Source organism: Bolinopsis microptera, chromosome 5, assembly GCF_026151205.1.
Source record: "Bolinopsis microptera isolate Bmic1 chromosome 5, MBARI_Bmic_1.0, whole genome shotgun sequence".
In the NCBI taxonomy this organism is placed as follows: Eukaryota; Metazoa; Ctenophora; class Tentaculata; order Lobata; family Bolinopsidae; genus Bolinopsis; species Bolinopsis microptera.
This window is the reverse complement of record NC_087076.1, coordinates 22585133-22604453: the sequence shown is the minus strand read 5'-3', so window position 1 is coordinate 22604453 and position 19321 is coordinate 22585133. Positions and strand designations below refer to the sequence as shown.

At 39.6% G+C, this 19321-nt stretch overlaps 2 protein-coding genes across 3 annotated transcripts in view; one reads left to right on the top strand and one right to left on the bottom strand.

Annotated features, from left to right (window-relative positions):
* Positions 1-19321, top strand: part of LOC134815553 (cytoplasmic FMR1-interacting protein 2-like) — a 123754-nt gene that overhangs the window by 33738 nt on the left and 70695 nt on the right. The gene's annotated exons all lie outside the window — the stretch shown is intronic.
* The window catches only part of LOC134815229 (replication termination factor 2-like), a 41788-nt gene continuing 22614 nt past the window's right edge, over positions 148-19321 (bottom strand). Inside the window, exons 4-5 of one of the 2 annotated variants that reach the window (XM_063823745.1) lie at positions 4246-4324; positions 148-781 (exon numbers count right to left, since the gene is read on the bottom strand). In XM_063823745.1, coding sequence (XP_063679815.1) covers positions 392-781; positions 4246-4324 — 469 coding nt within the window. In that variant the 3' untranslated portion in view covers positions 148-391. Of the gene's footprint in view, positions 782-3327; positions 3979-4245; positions 4325-19321 lie in introns of those variants that run through there. The other variant, XM_063823744.1, reaches the window with a different exon arrangement.

The window sequence follows — 19321 nt, the reverse complement described above, 5'->3', positions numbered from 1 at the left end:
TATACTATATAAATATAGTATAGATTTTTGGAATATATTTTAACGTTAATGTTAGGATTCATCTGGCTTTTTATCGTTTATTATTGAAAGGAATGTCATGTAACATCATGGACTTACTTCACAAGCAATCAAACAGCAATTACATAAAATGTTCCATTTTGAGTCCAAGTAAACTGATAATCTGTCAAGAAAATAAATCAGACAAAAATGTTATGCTATTACATAATCGAATCGTTGCTACTACAAGGTCAAAAGACAAAATAGCAAATAAGTAAATCGTTTCATGGTTTAAAATTTACATGTGCATTTTCCTTTTGCTTCGCATAACTTGAACTTGTTTACATTACACTGACGATTAATCATCAAGTTAAGATTAATATCAGCAGTTATCTCAGTTATAGTATGGGTTGTAAGTAACCCAGTGAGCCTTTTCTTTTTTCTCGCAGTTTTTGTGAAATAGTTTTTTGTATGAGTTGGTGTCTTCAAACTTATTTTTACTCTCCTTTGGATCAGAACTGACTTTAGTTTTCTTGTGCTGTTTATCATTACCATCTTGAATATTGTGTCTCTTGTTTTTTGATGGCTTATCATCAGCAGCAGGCTCATCATTATTTACAGATAATTTGTCTTTGGATGTTGCCTCAGAAACAACATGATTTTTCGATTTCTTTCCCTTTTTCGATTCTTCTTTTCTTCTTTTCATTTGTTCAGTTAACTTAACGATGTCCTCCTCGGTGCCGTTGATGATGATTAGATCTTCCTTCACAATTGGAGTACCACACTGCAAAAATAATGTAAGTTTTAACTATTTTAACATTTCCTGACTGAAGTATGTTGGAAGTTTGTTGACAGTATTTAAAATTGCTGGTACTTAAGTAAGTGGTGTTAAAGTGTAACCTATAGTAAAACAATGCGCATACTGTAAGTAAGGGGTGTAAGTGTAACCTATTGTAAACATTGCTGCTACTGTAAGTAAGGGGTGTAAGTGTAACCTATTGTAAACATTGCTGCTACTGTAAGTAAGGGGTGTACCTATTGTAAACATTGCTGCTACTGTAAGTAAGGGGTGTAAGTGTAACCTATTGTAAACATTGCTGCTACTGTAAGTAAGGGGTGTAAGTGTAACCTATTGTAAACATTGCTGCTACTGTAAGTAAGGGGTGTAAGTGTAACCTATTGTAAACATTGCTGCTTCTGTAAGGAAGGGGTGTAAGTGTAACCTATTGTAAACATTGCTGCTACTGTAAGTAAGGGGTGTAAGTGTAACCTATTGTAAACATTGCTGCTACTGTAAGTAAGGGGTGTAAGTGTAACCTATTGTAAACATTGCTGCTACTGTAAGTAAGTGGTGTAAGTGTAACCTATTGTAAACATTGCTGCTACTGTAAGTAAGGGGTGTAAGTGTAACCTATTGTAAACATTGCTGCTACTGTAAGTAAGGGGTGTAAGTGTAACCTATTGTAAACATTGCTGCTTCTGTAAGGAAGGGGTGTAAGTGTAACCTATTGTAAACATTGCTGCTACTGTAAGTAAGGGGTGTAAGTGTAACCTATTGTAAACATTGCTGCTACTGTAAGTAAGGGGTGTAAGTGTAACCTATTGTAAACATTGCTACTACTGTAAGTAAGGGGTGTAAGTGTAACCTATTGTAAACATTGCTGCTACTGTAAGTAAGGGGTGTAAGTGTAACCTATTGTAAACATTGCTGCTACTGTAAGTAAGGGGTGTAAGTGTAACCTATTGTAAACATTGCTGCTACTGTAAGTAAGGGGTGTAAGTGTAACCTATTGTAAACATTGCTGCTACTGTAAGTAAGGGGTGTAAGTGTAACCTATTGTAAACATTGCTGCTACTGTAAGTAAGGGGTGTAAGTGTAACCTATTGTAAACATTGCTGCTACTGTAAGTAAGGGGTGTAAGTGTAACCTATTGTAAACATTGCTGCTTCTGTAAGGAAGGGGTGTAAGTGTAACCTATTGTAAACATTGCTGCTACTGTAAGTAAGGGGTGTAAGTGTAACCTATTGTAAACATTGCTGCTACTGTAAGTAAGGGGTGTAAGTGTAACCTATTGTAAACATTGCTGCTACTGTAAGTAAGGGGTGTAAGTGTAACCTATTGTAAACATTACTGCTACTGTAAGTAAGGGGTGTAAGTGTAACCTATTGTAAACATTGCTGCTACTGTAAGTAAGGGGTGTAAGTGTAACCTATTGTAAACATTGCTGCTACTGTAAGTAAGGGGTGTAAGTGTAACCTATTGTAAACATTGCTGCTACTGTAAGTAAGGGGTGTAAGTGTAACCTATTGTAAACATTGCTGCTACTGTAAGTAAGGGGTGTAAGTGTAACCTATTGTAAACATTGCTGCTACTGTAAGGAAGGGGTGTAAGTGTAACCTATTGTAAACATTGCTGCTACTGTAAGTAAGGGGTGTAAGTGTAACCTATTGTAAACATTGCTGCTACTGTAAGGAAGGGGTGTAAGTGTAACCTATTGTAAACATTGCTGCTACTGTAAGTAAGGGGTGTAAGTGTAACCTATTGTAAACATTGCTGCTACTGTAAGTAAGGGGTGTAAGTGTAACCTATTGTAAACATTGCTGCTACTGTAAGTAAGGGGTGTAAGTGTAACCTATTGTAAACATTGCTGCTACTGTAAGTAAGGGGTGTAAGTGTAACCTATTGTAAACATTGCTGCTACTGTAAGTAAGGGGTGTAAGTGTAACCTATTGTTAACATTGCTGCTACTGTAAGTAAGGGGTGTAAGTGTAACCTATTGTTAACATTGCTGCTACTGTAAGTAAGGGGTGTAAGTGTAACCTATTGTTAACATTGCTGCTACTGTAAGTAAGGGGTGTAAGTGTAACCTATTGTTAACATTGCTGCTACTGTAAGTAAGGGGTGTAAGTGTAACCTATTGTAAACATTGCTGCTACTGTAAGTAAGGGGTGTAAGTGTAACCTATTGTAAACATTGCTGCTACTGTAAGTAAGGGGTGTAAGTGTAACCTATTGTAAACATTGCTGCTACTGTAAGTAAGGGGTGTAAGTGTAACCTATTGTAAACATTGCTGCTACTGTAAGTAAGGGGTGTAAGTGTAACCTATTGTAAACATTGCTGCTACTGTAAGTAAGGGGTGTAAGTGTAACCTATTGTAAACATTGCTGCTACTGTAAGTAAGGGGTGTAAGTGTAGATATTTAGTTTTGGATTGTAAACAAATATAATTTACATATGTTTATATAGTATAGATTTTTGGAATTATATATTTTAACGTTTTAAATGTCAGGATTAATCTTGCTTTTTATTATTTATTATTCAAATTCAATATTATATAACATCGTGGAATTACTTCACTAGCAATCAAACAGCAATTACATAAAATGTTCCATTTTGAGTCCAAGTAAACTGATAATCTGTCAAGAAAAAAATCAGATAAAAATTTTATGCAATTACATAAGACAAAATAGCAAATAAGGAAATCCTTTCCTGGTTTAAAATGTGCATTTTCCCTCTGCTTCGCATAACTTGAACTTGTTTACATTACACTGACGATTAATCATCAAGTTAAGATTAATATTAGCAGTTATCTCAGTTATAGTATGGGTTGTAAGTAACCCAGTGAGCCTTTTCTTTTTTCTCGCAGTTTTTGTGAAATAGTTTTTTGTATGAGTTGGTGTCTTCAAACTTATTTTTACTCTCCTTTGGATCAGAACTGACTTTAGTTTTCTTGTGCTGTTTATCATTACCATCTTGAATATTGTGTCTCTTGTTTTTTGATGGCTTATCATCAGCAGCAGGCTCATCATTATTTACAGATAATTTGTCTTTGGATGTTGCCTCAGAAACAACATGATTTTTCGATTTCTTTCCCTTTTTCGATTCTTCTTTTCTTCTTTTCATTTGTTCAGTTAACTTAACGATGTCCTCTTCGGTGCCGTTGATGATGATAAGATCTTCCTTCACAATTGGAGTACCACACTGCAAAAATAATGACATATTTAATGTTAATAATAATTAACATTAAATAACACTAAGAGATCAGGTATGTTGCGAAAGATTTTTGACAGTCTTTATTAATTGTGGTCTTATGGCAGAACGTTTACTTATAATGCACTTAACAAAATAAGCAACATGTAGATATGGTGAACTTGCAGCTACCACCCGTATTCACACTCGTGAATAACTATTACCTAAGTAAGTTCCACACTGTTAATACATTAATTATTAGAGAGAAAGAAAACATACCTTGTGGCAGGTTTCAGATGGAATCTCGATTGTAGCCCTTTCTGATATCGCACAGCCACATGACCAGTTGTATATAAACCTGTGGGGTTGTGGGTGATAACAATTTAACTGGGATTAAGTTCAGTAGAGAAGTGTGGGGTTGTGGGTGATAACAATTTAACTGGTATTAAGTTCAGTAGAGAAGTGTGGGGTTGTGGGTGATAACAATTTAACTGGGATTAAGTTCAGTAGAGAAGTGTGGGGTTGTGGGTGAAAACAATTTAACTGGGATTAAGTTCAGTAGAGAAGTGTGGGGTTGTGGGTGATAACAATTTAACTGGGATTAAGTTCAGTAGAGAAGTGTGGGGTTGTGGGTGATAACAATTTAACTGGGATTAAGTTCAGTAGAGAAGTGTGGGGTTGTGGGTGATAACAATTTAACTGGGATTAAGTTCAGTAGAGAAGTGTGGGGTTGTGGGTGATAACAATTTAACTGGGATTAAGTTCAGTAGAGAAGTGTGGGGTTGTGGGTGATAACAATTTAACTGGGATTAAGTTCAGTAGAGAAGTGTGGGGTTGTGGGTGATAACAATTTAACTGGGATTAAGTTCAGTAGAGAAGTGTGGGGTTGTGGGTGATAACAATTTAACTGGGATTAAGTTCAGTAGAGAAGTGTGGGGTTGTGGGTGATAACAATTTAACTGGTATTAAGTTCAGTAGAGAAGTGTGGGGTTGTGGGTGATAACAATTTAACTGGTATTGAGTTCAGTAGAGAAGTGTGGGGTTGTGGGAGATAACAATATAACTGGGATTAAGTTCAGTAGAGAAGTGTGGGGTTGTGGGAGATAACAATTTAACTGGTATTAAGTTCAGTAGAGAAGTGTGGGGTTGTGGGTGATAACAATTTAACTGGGATTAAGTTCAGTAGAGAAGTGTGGGGTTGTGGGTGATAACAATTTAACTGGTATTGAGTTCAGTAGAGAAGTGTGGGGTTGTGGGAGATAACAATTTAGCTGGTATTGAGTTCAGTAGAGAAGTGTGGGGTTGTGGGAGATAACAATATAGCTGGTATTGAGTTCAGTAGAGAAGTGTGGGGTTGTGGGTGATAACAATTTAACTGGTATTGAGTTCAGTAGAGAAGTGTGGGGTTGTGGGTGATAACAATATACTGGTATTGAGTTCAGTAGAGAAGTGTGGGGTTGTGGGTGATAACAATATAGCTGGTATTGAGTTCAGTAGAGAAGTGTGGGGTTGTGGGAGATAACAATATAGCTGGTATTGAGTTCAGTAGAGAAGTGTGGGGTTGTGGGAGATAACAATATAGCTGGTATTGAGTTCAGTAGAGAAGTGTGGGGTTGTGGGAGATAACAATATAGCTGGTATTGAGTTCAGTAGAGAAGTGTGGGGTTGTGGGAGATAACAATATAGCTGGTATTGAGTTCAGTAGAGAAGTGTGGGGTTGTGGGAGATAACAATATAGCTGGTATTAAGTTCAGTAGAGAAGTGTGGGGTTGTGGGAGATAACAATATAGCTGGTATTAAGTTCAGTAGAGAAGTGTGGGGTTGTGGGAGATAACAATATAGCTGGTATTGAGTTCAGTAGAGAAGTGTGGGGTTGTGGGAGATAACAATATAGCTGGTATTGAGTTCAGTAGAGAAGTGTGGGGTTGTGGGAGATAACAATATAGCTGGTATTGAGTTCAGTAGAGAAGTGTGGGGTTGTGGGAGATAACAATATAGCTGGTATTGAGTTCAGTAGAGAAGTGTGGGGTTGTGGGAGATAACAATATAGCTGGTATTGAGTTCAGTAGAGAAGTGTGGGGTTGTGGGAGATAACAATATAGCTGGTATTGAGTTCAGTAGAGAAGTGTGGGGTTGTGGGTGATAACAATATAGCTGGTATTGAGTTCAGTAGAGAAGTGTGGGGTTGTGGGAGATAACAATATAGCTGGTATTGAGTTCAGTAGAGAAGTGTGGGGTTGTGGGAGATAACAATATAGCTGGTATTGAGTTCAGTAGAGAAGTGTGGGGTTGTGGGAGATAACAATATAGCTGGTATTGAGTTCAGTAGAGAAGTGTGGGGTTGTGGGAGATAACAATATAACTGGTATTGAGTTCAGTAGAGAAGTGTGGGGTTGTGGGTGATAACAATATAGCTGGTATTGAGTTCAGTAGAGAAGTGTGGGGTTGTGGGAGATAACAATATAGCTGGTATTGAGTTCAGTAGAGAAGTGTGGGGTTGTGGGAGATAACAATATAGCTGGTATTGAGTTCAGTAGAGAAGTGTGGGGTTGTGGGAGATAACAATTTAACTGGTATTGAGTTCAGTAGAGAAGTGTGGGGTTGTGGGAGATAACAATATAGCTGGTATTGAGTTCAGTAGAGAAGTGTGGGGTTGTGGGAGATAACAATTTAACTGGTATTGAGTTCAGTAGAGAAGTGTGGGGTTGTGGGAGATAACAATATAGCTGGTATTGAGTTCAGTAGAGAAGTGTGGGGTTGTGGGAGATAACAATATAGCTGGTATTGAGTTCAGTAGAGAAGTGTGGGGTTGTGGGAGATAACAATATAGCTGGTATTGAGTTCAGTAGAGAAGTGTGGGGTTGTGGGAGATAACAATATAGCTGGTATTGAGTTCAGTAGAGAAGTGTGGGGTTGTGGGAGATAACAATATAGCTGGTATTGAGTTCAGTAGAGAAGTGTGGGGTTGTGGGAGATAACAATATAGCTGGTATTGAGTTCAGTAGAGAAGTGTGGGGTTGTGGGAGATAACAATATAGCTGGTATTGAGTTCAGTAGAGAAGTGTGGGGTTGTGGGAGATAACAATATAGCTGGTATTGAGTTCAGTAGAGAAGTGTGGGGTTGTGGGAGATAACAATATAGCTGGTATTGAGTTCAGTAGAGAAGTGTGGGGTTGTGGGAGATAACAATATAGCTGGTATTGAGTTCAGTAGAGAAGTGTGGGGTTGTGGGAGATAACAATATAGCTGGTATTGAGTTCAGTAGAGAAGTGTGGGGTTGTGGAGATAACAATATAGCTGGTATTGAGTTCAGTAGAGAAGTGTGGGGTTGTGGGAGATAACAATATAGCTGGTATTGAGTTCAGTAGAGAAGTGTGGGGTTGTGGGAGATAACAATATAGCTGGTATTGAGTTCAGTAGAGAAGTGTGGGGTTGTGGGAGATAACAATATAGCTGGTATTGAGTTCAGTAGAGAAGTGTGGGGTTGTGGGAGATAACAATATAGCTGGTATTGAGTTCAGTAGAGAAGTGTGGGGTTGTGGGAGATAACAATATAGCTGGTATTGAGTTCAGTAGAGAAGTGTGGGGTTGTGGGAGATAACAATATAGCTGGTATTGAGTTCAGTAGAGAAGTGTGGGGTTGTGGGAGATAACAATATAGCTGGTATTGAGTTCAGTAGAGAAGTGTGGGGTTGTGGGAGATAACAATATAGCTGGTATTGAGTTCAGTAGAGAAGTGTGGGGTTGTGGGAGATAACAATATAGCTGGTATTGAGTTCAGTAGAGAAGTGTGGGGTTGTGGGAGATAACAATATAGCTGGTATTGAGTTCAGTAGAGAAGTGTGGGGTTGTGGGAGATAACAATATAGCTGGTATTGAGTTCAGTAGAGAAGTGTGGGGTTGTGGGAGATAACAATATAGCTGGTATTGAGTTCAGTAGAGAAGTGTGGGGTTGTGGGAGATAACAATATAGCTGGTATTGAGTTCAGTAGAGAAGTGTGGGGTTGTGGGAGATAACAATATAGCTGGTATTGAGTTCAGTAGAGAAGTGTGGGGTTGTGGGAGATAACAATATAGCTGGTATTGAGTTCAGTAGAGAAGTGTGGGGTTGTGGGAGATAACAATATAGCTGGTATTGAGTTCAGTAGAGAAGTGTGGGGTTGTGGGAGATAACAATATAGCTGGTATTGAGTTCAGTAGAGAAGTGTGGGGTTGTGGGAGATAACAATATAGCTGGTATTGAGTTCAGTAGAGAAGTGTGGGGTTGTGGGAGATAACAATATAGCTGGTATTGAGTTCAGTAGAGAAGTGTGGGGTTGTGGGAGATAACAATATAGCTGGTATTGAGTTCAGTAGAGAAGTGTGGGGTTGTGGGAGATAACAATATAGCTGGTATTGAGTTCAGTAGAGAAGTGTGGGGTTGTGGGAGATAACAATATAACTGGTATTGAGTTCAGTAGAGAAGTGTGGGGTTGTGGGAGATAACAATATAGCTGGTATTGAGTTCAGTAGAGAAGTGTGGGGTTGTGGGAGATAACAATATAGCTGGTATTGAGTTCAGTAGAGAAGTGTGGGGTTGTGGGAGATAACAATATAGCTGGTATTGAGTTCAGTAGAGAAGTGTGGGGTTGTGGGAGATAACAATATAGCTGGTATTGAGTTCAGTAGAGAAGTGTGGGGTTGTGGGAGATAACAATATAGCTGGTATTGAGTTCAGTAGAGAAGTGTGGGGTTGTGGGAGATAACAATATAGCTGGTATTGAGTTCAGTAGAGAAGTGTGGGGTTGTGGGAGATAACAATATAGCTGGTATTGAGATCAGTAGAGAAGTGTGGGGTTGTGGGAGATAACAATATAGCTGGTATTGAGTTCAGTAGAGAAGTGTGGGGTTGTGGGAGATAACAATATAACTGGTATTGAGTTCAGTAGAGAAGTGTGGGGTTGTGGGAGATAACAATATAGCTGGTATTAAGTTCAGTAGAGAAGTGTGGTGATGTTGGAGATAACAATATAGCTGGTATTGAGTTCAGTAGAGAAGTGTGGGGTTGTGGGAGATAACAATATAGCTAGTATTGAGTTACTGATATCTGGATATTATCCGGTTGGAAGAGACAAGGACAAGTGAAACAAGGAAGTTAGGAGTAAGGGCAAATTTTCGGCGTCAACGCCATCTTCAGGCTCAAATTATTTGTTATATAGTAGTGTTGAAAGTATTAAAACGAGTATTAAAATGAGTTTTAATACTTTCAACACTACTATATAACAAATAATTTGAGCCTGAAGATGGCGTTGACGCCGAAAATTTGCCCTTACTCCTAACTTCCTTGTTTCACTTGTCCTTGTCTCTTCCAACCGGATAATATCCAGATATCAGTATTTCAATCATGAGACTAATAAACAGCGAACTACTCCGTTATTTGATAGTATTGAGTTCAGTAGAGAAGTGTGGGGTTGTGGGAGATAACAATATAGCTATTAGTGAGTTCAGTAGAGAAGTGTGGGGTTGTGGGAGATAACAATATAGCTAGTATTGAGTTCAGTAGAGAAGTGTGGGGTTGTGGGAGATAACAATATAGCTGGTATTGAGTTCAGTAGAGAAGTGTGGTGTTGTGGAGATAACAATATAGCTAGTATTGAGTTCAGTAGAGAAGTGTGGGGTTGTGGGAGATAACAATATAGCTGGTATTGAGTTCAGTAGAGAAGTGTGGGGTTGTGGGAGATAACAATATAGCTGGTATTGAGTTCAGTAGAGAAGTGTGGGGTTGTGGGTGATAACAATATAACTGGTATTGAGTTCAGTAGAGAAGTGTGGGGTTGTGGGAGATAACAATATAGCTGGTATTGAGTTCAGTAGAGAAGTGTGGGGTTGTGGGAGATAACAATATAGCTGGTATTGAGTTCAGTAGAGAAGTGTGGTGATGTGGGAGATAACAATATAGCTATTAGTGAGATCAGTAGAGAAGTGTGGGGTTGTGGGAGATAACAATATAGCTGGTATTGAGTTCAGTAGAGAAGTGTGGGGTTGTGGGAGATAACAATATAGCTGGTATTAAGTTCAGTAGAGAAGTGTGGGGTTGTGGGAGATAACAATATAGCTATTGTTGAGATCAGTAGAGAAGTGTGGGGTTGTGGGAGATAACAATATAGCTGGTATTAAGTTCAGTAGAGAAGTGTGGGGTTGTGGGAGATAACAATATAGCTAGTATTGAGTTCAGTAGAGAAGTGTGGGGTTGTGGGAGATAACAATATAGCTGGTATTGAGATCAGTAGAGAAGTGTGGGGTTGTGGGAGATAACAATATAGCTAGTATTGAGTTCAGTAGAGAAGTGTGGGGTTGTGGGAGATAACAATATAGCTGGTATTAAGTTCAGTAGAGAAGTGTGGGGTTGTGGGAGATAACAATATAACTGGTATTGAGTTCAGTAGAGAAGTGTGGGGTTGTGGGAGATAACAATATAGCTAGTATTGAGTTCAGTAGAGAAGTGTGGGGTTGTGGGAGATAACAATATAGCTGGTATTGAGTTCAGTAGAGAAGTGTGGGGTTGTAGGAGATAACAATATACTGGTATTGAGTTCAGTAGAGAAGTGTGGGGTTGTGGGAGATAACAATATAGCTAGTAGTGAGATCAGTAGAGAAGTGTGGGGTTGTGGGAGATAACAATATAGCTGGTATTGAGTTCAGTAGAGAAGTGTGGGGTTGTGGGAGATAACAATATAGCTGGTATTGAGTTCAGTAGAGAAGTGTGGGGTTGTGGGAGATAAAAATATAGCTGGTATTGAGTTCAGTAGAGAAGTGTGGGGTTGTGGGTGATAACAATATAGCTGGTATTGAGTTCAGTAGAGAAGTGTGGGGTTGTGGGAGATAACAATATAGCTGGTATTGAGTTCAGTAGAGAAGTGTGGGGTTGTGGGAGATAAAAATATAGCTGGTATTGAGTTCAGTAGAGAAGTGTGGGGTTGTGGGAGATAACAATATAGCTGGTATTGAGTTCAGTAGAGAAGTGTGGGGTTGTGGGAGATAACAATATAACTGGTATTGAGTTCAGTAGAGAAGTGTGGGGTTGTGGGAGATAACAATATAGCTGGTATTGAGTTCAGTAGAGAAGTGTGGGGTTGTGGGAGATAACAATATAGCTGGTATTGAGTTCAGTAGAGAAGTGTGGGGTTGTGGGAGATAAAAATATAGCTGGTATTGAGTTCAGTAGAGAAGTGTGGGGTTGTGGGTGATAACAATATAGCTGGTATTGAGTTCAGTAGAGAAGTGTGGAGTTGTGGGAGATAACAATATAGCTGGTATTGAGTTCAGTAGAGAAGTGTGGAGTTGTGGGAGATAACAATATAGCTGGTATTGAGTTCAGTAGAGAAGTGTGGGGTTGTGGGAGATAACAATATAGCTGGTATTGAGTTCAGTAGAGAAGTGTGGGGTTGTGGGAGATAACAATATAGCTGGTATTGAGTTCAGTAGAGAAGTGTGGGGTTGTGGGAGATAACAATATAGCTGGTATTGAGTTCAGTAGAGAAGTGTGGGGTTGTGGGAGATAACAATATAGCTGGTATTGAGTTCAGTAGAGAAGTGTGGGGTTGTGGGTGATAACAATATAGCTGGTATTGAGTTCAGTAGAGAAGTGTGGGGTTGTGGGAGATAACAATATAGCTAGTATTGAGTTCAGTAGAGAAGTGTGGGGTTGTGGGAGATAACAATATAACTGGTATTGAGTTCAGTAGAGAAGTGTGGTGATGTGGGAGATAACAATATAGCTGGTATTGAGTTCAGTAGAGAAGTGTGGGGTTGTGGGAGATAACAATATAGCTGGTATTGAGATCAGTAGAGAAGTGTGGGGTTGTGGGTGATAACAATATAACTGGTATTGAGTTCAGTAGAGAAGTGTGGGGTTGTGGGAGATAACAATATAGCTGGTATTGAGATCAGTAGAGAAGTGTGGGGTTGTGGGAGATAACAATATAGCTGGTATTGAGTTCAGTAGAGAAGTGTGGGGTTGTGGGAGATAACAATTTAACTGGTATTGAGTTCAGTAGAGAAGTGTGGGGTTGTGGGAGATAACAATATAGCTGGTATTGAGATCAGTAGAGAAGTGTGGGGTTGTGGGAGATAACAATATAGCTATTGTTGAGATCAGTAGAGAAGTGTGGGGTTGTGGGAGATAACAATATAGCTAGTATTGAGTTCAGTAGAGAAGTGTGGGGTTGTGGGAGATAACAATATAGCTGGTATTGAGTTCAGTAGAGAAGTGTGGGGTTGTGGGAGATAACAATATAGCTGGTATTGAGTTCAGTAGAGAAGTGTGGGGTTGTGGGAGATAACAATATAGCTATTGTTGAGATCAGTAGAGAAGTGTGGGGTTGTGGGAGATAACAATATAGCTGGTATTAAGTTCAGTAGAGAAGTGTGGGGTTGTGGGTGATAACAATATAGCTATTGTTGAGATCAGTAGAGAAGTGTGGGGTTGTGGGTGATAACAATATAACTGGTATTGAGATCAGTAGAGAAGTGTGGGGTTGTGGGAGATAACAATATAGCTGGTATTGAGTTCAGTAGAGAAGTGTGGGGTTGTGGGAGATAACAATATAACTGGTATTGAGTTCAGTAGAGAAGTGTGGGGTTGTGGGAGATAACAATATAGCTGGTATTGAGATCAGTAGAGAAGTGTGGGGTTGTGGGAGATAACAATATAGCTGGTATTAAGTTCAGTAGAGAAGTGTGGGGTTGTGGGAGATAACAATATAGCTGGTATTGAGTTCAGTAGAGAAGTGTGGGGTTGTGGGAGATAACAATATAGCTGGTATTGAGATCAGTAGAGAAGTGTGGGGTTGTGGGAGATAACAATATAGCTGGTATTAAGTTCAGTAGAGAAGTGTGGGGTTGTGGGTGATAACAATATAGCTATTGTTGAGATCAGTAGAGAAGTGTGGGGTTGTGGGTGATAACAATATAACTGGTATTGAGATCAGTAGAGAAGTGTGGGGTTGTGGGAGATAACAATATAGCTGGTATTGAGTTCAGTAGAGAAGTGTGGGGTTGTGGGAGATAACAATATAACTGGTATTGAGTTCAGTAGAGAAGTGTGGGGTTGTGGGAGATAACAATATAACTGGTATTAAGTTCAGTAGAGAAGTGTGGGGTTGTGGGAGATAACAATATAGCTGGTATTGAGTTCAGTAGAGAAGTGTGGGGTTGTGGGAGATAACAATATAGCTGGTATTGAGTTCAGTAGAGAAGTGTGGGGTTGTGGGAGATAACAATATAGCTGGTATTGAGATCAGTAGAGAAGTGTGGGGTTGTGGGAGATAACAATATAGCTGGTATTGAGTTCAGTAGAGAAGTGTGGGGTTGTGGGTGATAACAATATAGCTGGTATTGAGTTCAGTAGAGAAGTGTGGGGTTGTGGGAGATAACAATATAGCTGGTATTGAGATCAGTAGAGAAGTGTGGGGTTGTGGGAGATAACAATATAGCTGGTATTGAGTTCAGTAGAGAAGTGTGGGGTTGTGGGAGATAACAATATAGCTGGTATTGAGTTCAGTAGAGAAGTGTGGGGTTGTGGGAGATAACAATATAGCTGGTATTGAGATCAGTAGAGAAGTGTGGGGTTGTGGGAGATAACAATATAGCTGGTATTGAGTTCAGTAGAGAAGTGTGGGGTTGTGGGAGATAACAATATAGCTGGTATTGAGTTCAGTAGAGAAGTGTGGGGTTGTGGGAGATAACAATATAGCTGGTATTGAGATCAGTAGAGAAGTGTGGTGATGTTGGAGATAACAATATAGCTGGTATTGAGTTCAGTAGAGAAGTGTGGGGTTGTGGGAGATAACAATATAGCTGGTATTGAGTTCAGTAGAGAAGTGTGGGGTTGTGGGAGATAACAATATAGCTGGTATTGAGTTCAGTAGAGAAGTGTGGGGTTGTGGGAGATAACAATATAGCTGGTATTGAGATCAGTAGAGAAGTGTGGGGTTGTGGGAGATAACAATATAACTGGTATTGAGTTCAGTAGAGAAGTGTGGTGATGTTGGAGATAACAATATAGCTGGTATTAAGTTCAGTAGAGAAGTGTGGGGTTGTGGGTGATAACAATATAACTGGTATTGAGTTCAGTAGAGAAGTGTGGGGTTGTGGGAGATAACAATTTAACTATTAGTGAGTTCAGTAGAGAAGTGTGGGGTTGTGGGAGATAACAATATAACTGGTATTGAGTTCAGTAGAGAAGTGTGGGGTTGTGGGAGATAACAATATAGCTGGTATTGAGTTCAGTAGAGAAGTGTGGGGTTGTGGGAGATAACAATATAACTATTAGTGAGTTCAGTAGAGAAGTGTGGGGTTGTGGGAGATAACAATATAACTGGTATTGAGTTCAGTAGAGAAGTGTGGTGATGTGGGAGATAACAATATAGCTGGTATTGAGTTCAGTAGAGAAGTGTGGGGTTGTGGGAGATAACAATATAGCTGGTATTGAGTTCAGTAGAGAAGTGTGGTGATGTGGGAGATAACAATATAGCTGGTATTGAGTTCAGTAGAGAAGTGTGGGGTTGTGGGAGATAACAATATAACTATTAGTGAGTTCAGTAGAGAAGTGTGGGGTTGTGGGAGATAACAATATAACTGGTATTGAGTTCAGTAGAGAAGTGTGGGGTTGTGGGAGATAACAATATAGCTGGTATTGAGTTCAGTAGAGAAGTGTGGGGTTGTGGGAGATAACAATATAGCTGGTATTGAGTTCAGTAGAGAAGTGTGGTGATGTGGGGGATAACAATATAGCTGGTATTAAGTTCAGTAGAGAAGTGTGGGGTTGTGGGAGATAACAATATAGCTATTGTTGAGTTCAGTAGAGAAGTGTGGGGTTGTGGGAGATAACAATATAGCTATTGTTGAGTTCAGTAGAGAAGTGTGGGGTTGTGGGAGATAACAATATAGCTATTGTTGAGTTCAGTAGAGAAGTGTGGGGTTGTGGGAGATAACAATATAGCTGGTATTGAGTTCAGTAGAGAAGTGTGGGGTTGTGGGAGATAACAATATAGCTATTGTTGAGTTCAGTAGAGAAGTGTGGGGTTGTGGGAGATAACAATATAGCTGGTATTAAGTTCAGTAGAGAAGTGTGGTGATGTGGGAGATAACAATATAGCTATTAGTGAGTTCAGTAGAGAAGTGTGGTGATGTGGGAGATAACAATATAGCTGGTATTGAGTTCAGTAGAGAAGTGTGGGGTTGTGGGAGATAACAATATAACTGGTATTGAGATCAGTAGAGAAGTGTGGTGATGTGGGAGATAACAATATAGCTATTAGTGAGTTCAGTAGAGAAGTGTGGTGATGTGGGAGATAACAATATAGCTGGTATTGAGTTCAGTAGAGAAGTGTGGGGTTGTGGGAGATAACAATATAGCTATTAGTGAGTTCAGTAGAGAAGTGTGGGGTTGTGGGAGATAACAATATAGCTATTGTTGAGATCAGTAGAGAAGTGTGGGGTTGTGGGAGATAACAATATAGCTGGTATTAAGTTCAGTAGAGAAGTGTGGGGTTGTGGGAGATAACAATATAGCTGGTATTGAGTTCAGTAGAGAAGTGTGGGGTTGTGGGAGATAACAATTTAACTGGTATTGAGTTCAGTAGAGAAGTGTGGGGTTGTGGGAGATAACAATATAGCTGGTATTGAGTTCAGTAGAGAAGTGTGGTGATGTTGGAGATAACAATATAGCTAGTATTGAGATCAGTAGAGAAGTGTGGGGTTGTGGGAGATAACAATATAGCTGGTATTGAGTTCAGTAGAGAAGTGTGGGGTTGTGGGAGATAACAATTTAACTGGTATTGAGTTCAGTAGAGAAGTGTGGTGATGTTGGAGATAACAATATAGCTGGTATTAAGTTCAGTAGAGAAGTGTGGGGTTGTGGGAGATAACAATATAGCTGGTATTGAGTTCAGTAGAGAAGTGTGGTGATGTGGGAGATAACAATATAGCTAGTATTGAGTTCAGTAGAGAAGTGTGGGGTTGTGGGAGATAACAATATAGCTGGTATTGAGTTCAGTAGAGAAGTGTGGTGATGTTGGAGATAACAATATAGCTGGTATTGAGTTCAGTAGAGAAGTGTGGGGTTGTGGGAGATAACAATATAGCTGGTATTGAGTTCAGTAGAGAAGTGTGGTGATGTGGGAGATAACAATATAGCTAGTATTGAGTTCAGTAGAGAAGTGTGGGGTTGTGGGAGATAACAATATAGCTGGTATTGAGTTCAGTAGAGAAGTGTGGGGTTGTGGGAGATAACAATATAGCTGGTATTGAGATCAGTAGAGAAGTGTGGTGATGTTGGAGATAACAATATAACTGGTATTGAGTTCAGTAGAGAAGTGTGGGGTTGTGGGAGATAACAATATAGCTATTAGTGAGTTCAGTAGAGAAGTGTGGGGTTGTGGGAGATAACAATATAGCTGGTATTGAGTTCAGTAGAGAAGTGTGGGGTTGTGGGAGATAACAATATAGCTGGTATTAAGTTCAGTAGAGAAGTGTGGTGATGTGGGAGATAACAATATAGCTGGTATTGAGTTCAGTAGAGAAGTGTGGGGATGTTGGAGATAACAATATAACTGGTATTGAGTTCAGTAGAGAAGTGTGGGGTTGTGGGAGATAACAATATAGCTGGTATTAAGTTCAGTAGAGAAGTGTGGGGTTGTGGGAGATAACAATATAGCTGGTATTGAGTTCAGTAGAGAAGTGTGGGGTTGTGGGAGATAACAATATAGCTGGTATTAAGTTCAGTAGAGAAGTGTGGGGTTGTGGGAGATAACAATATAGCTGGTATTGAGTTCAGTAGAGAAGTGTGGGGTTGTGGGAGATAACAATATAGCTGGTATTGAGTTCAGTAGAGAAGTGTGGGGTTGTGGGAGATAACAATATAGCTGGTATTGAGTTCAGTAGAGAAGTGTGGGGTTGTGGGAGATAACAATATAGCTGGTATTGAGTTCAGTAGAGAAGTGTGGGGTTGTGGGAGATAACAATATAGCTGGTATTGAGTTCAGTAGAGAAGTGTGGGGTTGTGGGAGATAACAATATAGCTGGTATTGAGTTCAGTAGAGAAGTGTGGTGATGTTGGAGATAACAATATAGCTGGTATTGAGTTCAGTAGAGAAGTGTGGGGTTGTGGGAGATAACAATATAACTGGTATTGAGTTCAGTAGAGAAGTGTGGGGTTGTGGGAGATAACAATATAGCTGGTATTAAGTTCAGTAGAGAAGTGTGGTGATGTTGGAGATAACAATATAGCTGGTATTGAGTTCAGTAGAGAAGTGTGGGGTTGTGGGAGATAACAATATAGCTGGTATTGAGTTCAGTAGAGAAGTGTGGTGATGTTGGAGATAACAATATAGCTGGTATTGAGTTCAGTAGAGAAGTGTGGGGTTGTGAGAGATAACAATTTAACTGGTATTGAGTTCAGTAGAGAAGTGTGGGGATGTGGGAGATAACAATATAGCTGGTGTTGAGTTCAGTAGAGAAGTGTGGGGTTGTGGGAGATAACAATATAGCTGGTATTGAGATCAGTAGAGAAGTGTGGTGATGTTGGAGATAACAATATAGCTGGTATTGAGTTCAGTAGAGAAGTGTGGGGTTGTGGGAGATAACAATATAGCTGGTATTAAGTTCAGTAGAGAAGTGTGGTGATGTTGGAGATAACAATATAGCTGGTATTGAGTTCAGTAGAGAAGTGTGGGGTTGTGGGAGATAACAATTTAACTGGTATTGAGTTCAGTAGAGAAGTGTGGGGTTGTGGGAGATAACAATATAGCTGGTATTAAGTTCAGTAGAGAAGTGTGGTGATGTTGGAGATAACAATATAGCTGGTATTGAGTTCAGTAGAGAAGTGTGGGGTTGTGGGAGATAACAATATAGCTGGTATTAAGTTCAGTAGAGAAGTGTGGGGTTGTGGGAGATAACAATTTAACTGGTATTAAGTTCAGTAGAGAAGTGTGGTGATGTTGGAGATAACAATATAGCTGGTATTGAGTTCAGTAGAGAAGTGTGGGGTTGTGGGTGATAACAATATAACTGGTATTAAGTTCAGTAGAGAAGTGTGGTGATGTTGGAGATAACAATATAGCTGGTATTGAGTTCAGTAGAGAAGTGTGGTGATGTTGGAGATAACAATATAACTGGTATTGAGTTCAGTAGAGAAGTGTGGGGTTGTGGGAGATAACAATATAGCTGGTATTGAGTTCAGTAGAGAAGTGTGGGGTTGTGGGTGATAACAATTTAACTGGTATTGAGTTCAGTAGAGAAGTGTGGGGTTGTGGGAGATAACAATATAGCTGGTATTGAGTTCAGTAGAGAAGTGTGGGGTTGTGGGAGATAACAATATAACTGGTATTGAGTTCAGTAGAGAAGTGTGGGGTTGTGGGAGATAACAATATAACTGGTATTAAGTTCAGTAGAGAAGTGTGGTGATGTTGGAGATAACAATATAGCTGGTATTGAGTTCAGTAGAGAAGTGTGGTGATGTTGGAGATAACAATATAGCTGGTATTGAGTTCAGTAGAGAAGTGTGGGGTTGTGGGAGATAACAATATAACTGGTATTAAGTTCAGTAGAGAAGTGTGGTGATGTTGGAGATAACAATATAGCTGGTATTGAGTTCAGTAGAGAAGTGTGGTGATGTTGGAGATAACAATATAACTGGTATTGAGTTCAGTAGAGAAGTGTGGGGTTGTGGGAGATAACAATATAACTGGTATTGAGTTCAGTAGAGAAGTGTGGGGTTGTGGGTGATAACAATATAACTGGTATTGAGTTCAGTAGAGAAGTGTGGGGTTGTGGGAGATAACAATATAGCTGGTATTAAGTTCAGTAGAGAAGTGTGGGGTTGTGGGTGATAACAATATAGCTAGTATTGAGTTCAGTAGAGAAGTGTGGGGTTGTGGGAGATAACAATATAGCTGGTATTGAGTTCAGTAGAGAAGTGTGGGGTTGTGGGAGATAACAATATAGCTGGTATTGAGATCAGTAGAGAAGTGTGGTGATGTTGGAGATAACAATATAGCTGGTATTGAGTTCAGTAGAGAAGTGTGGGGTTGTGGGAGATAACAATATAACTAGTATTGAGATCAGTAGAGAAGTGTGGGGTTGTGGGAGATAACAATATAGCTAGTATTGAGTTCAGTAGAGAAGTGTGGGGTTGTGGGAGATAACAATATAGCTGGTATTGAGTTCAGTAGAGAAGTGTGGTGATGTTGGAGATAACAATATAGCTGGTATTGAGTTCAGTAGAGAAGTGTGGGGTTGTGGGAGATAACAATATAGCTGGTATTAAGTTCAGTAGAGAAGTGTGGGGTTGTGGGAGATAACAATATAGCTGGTA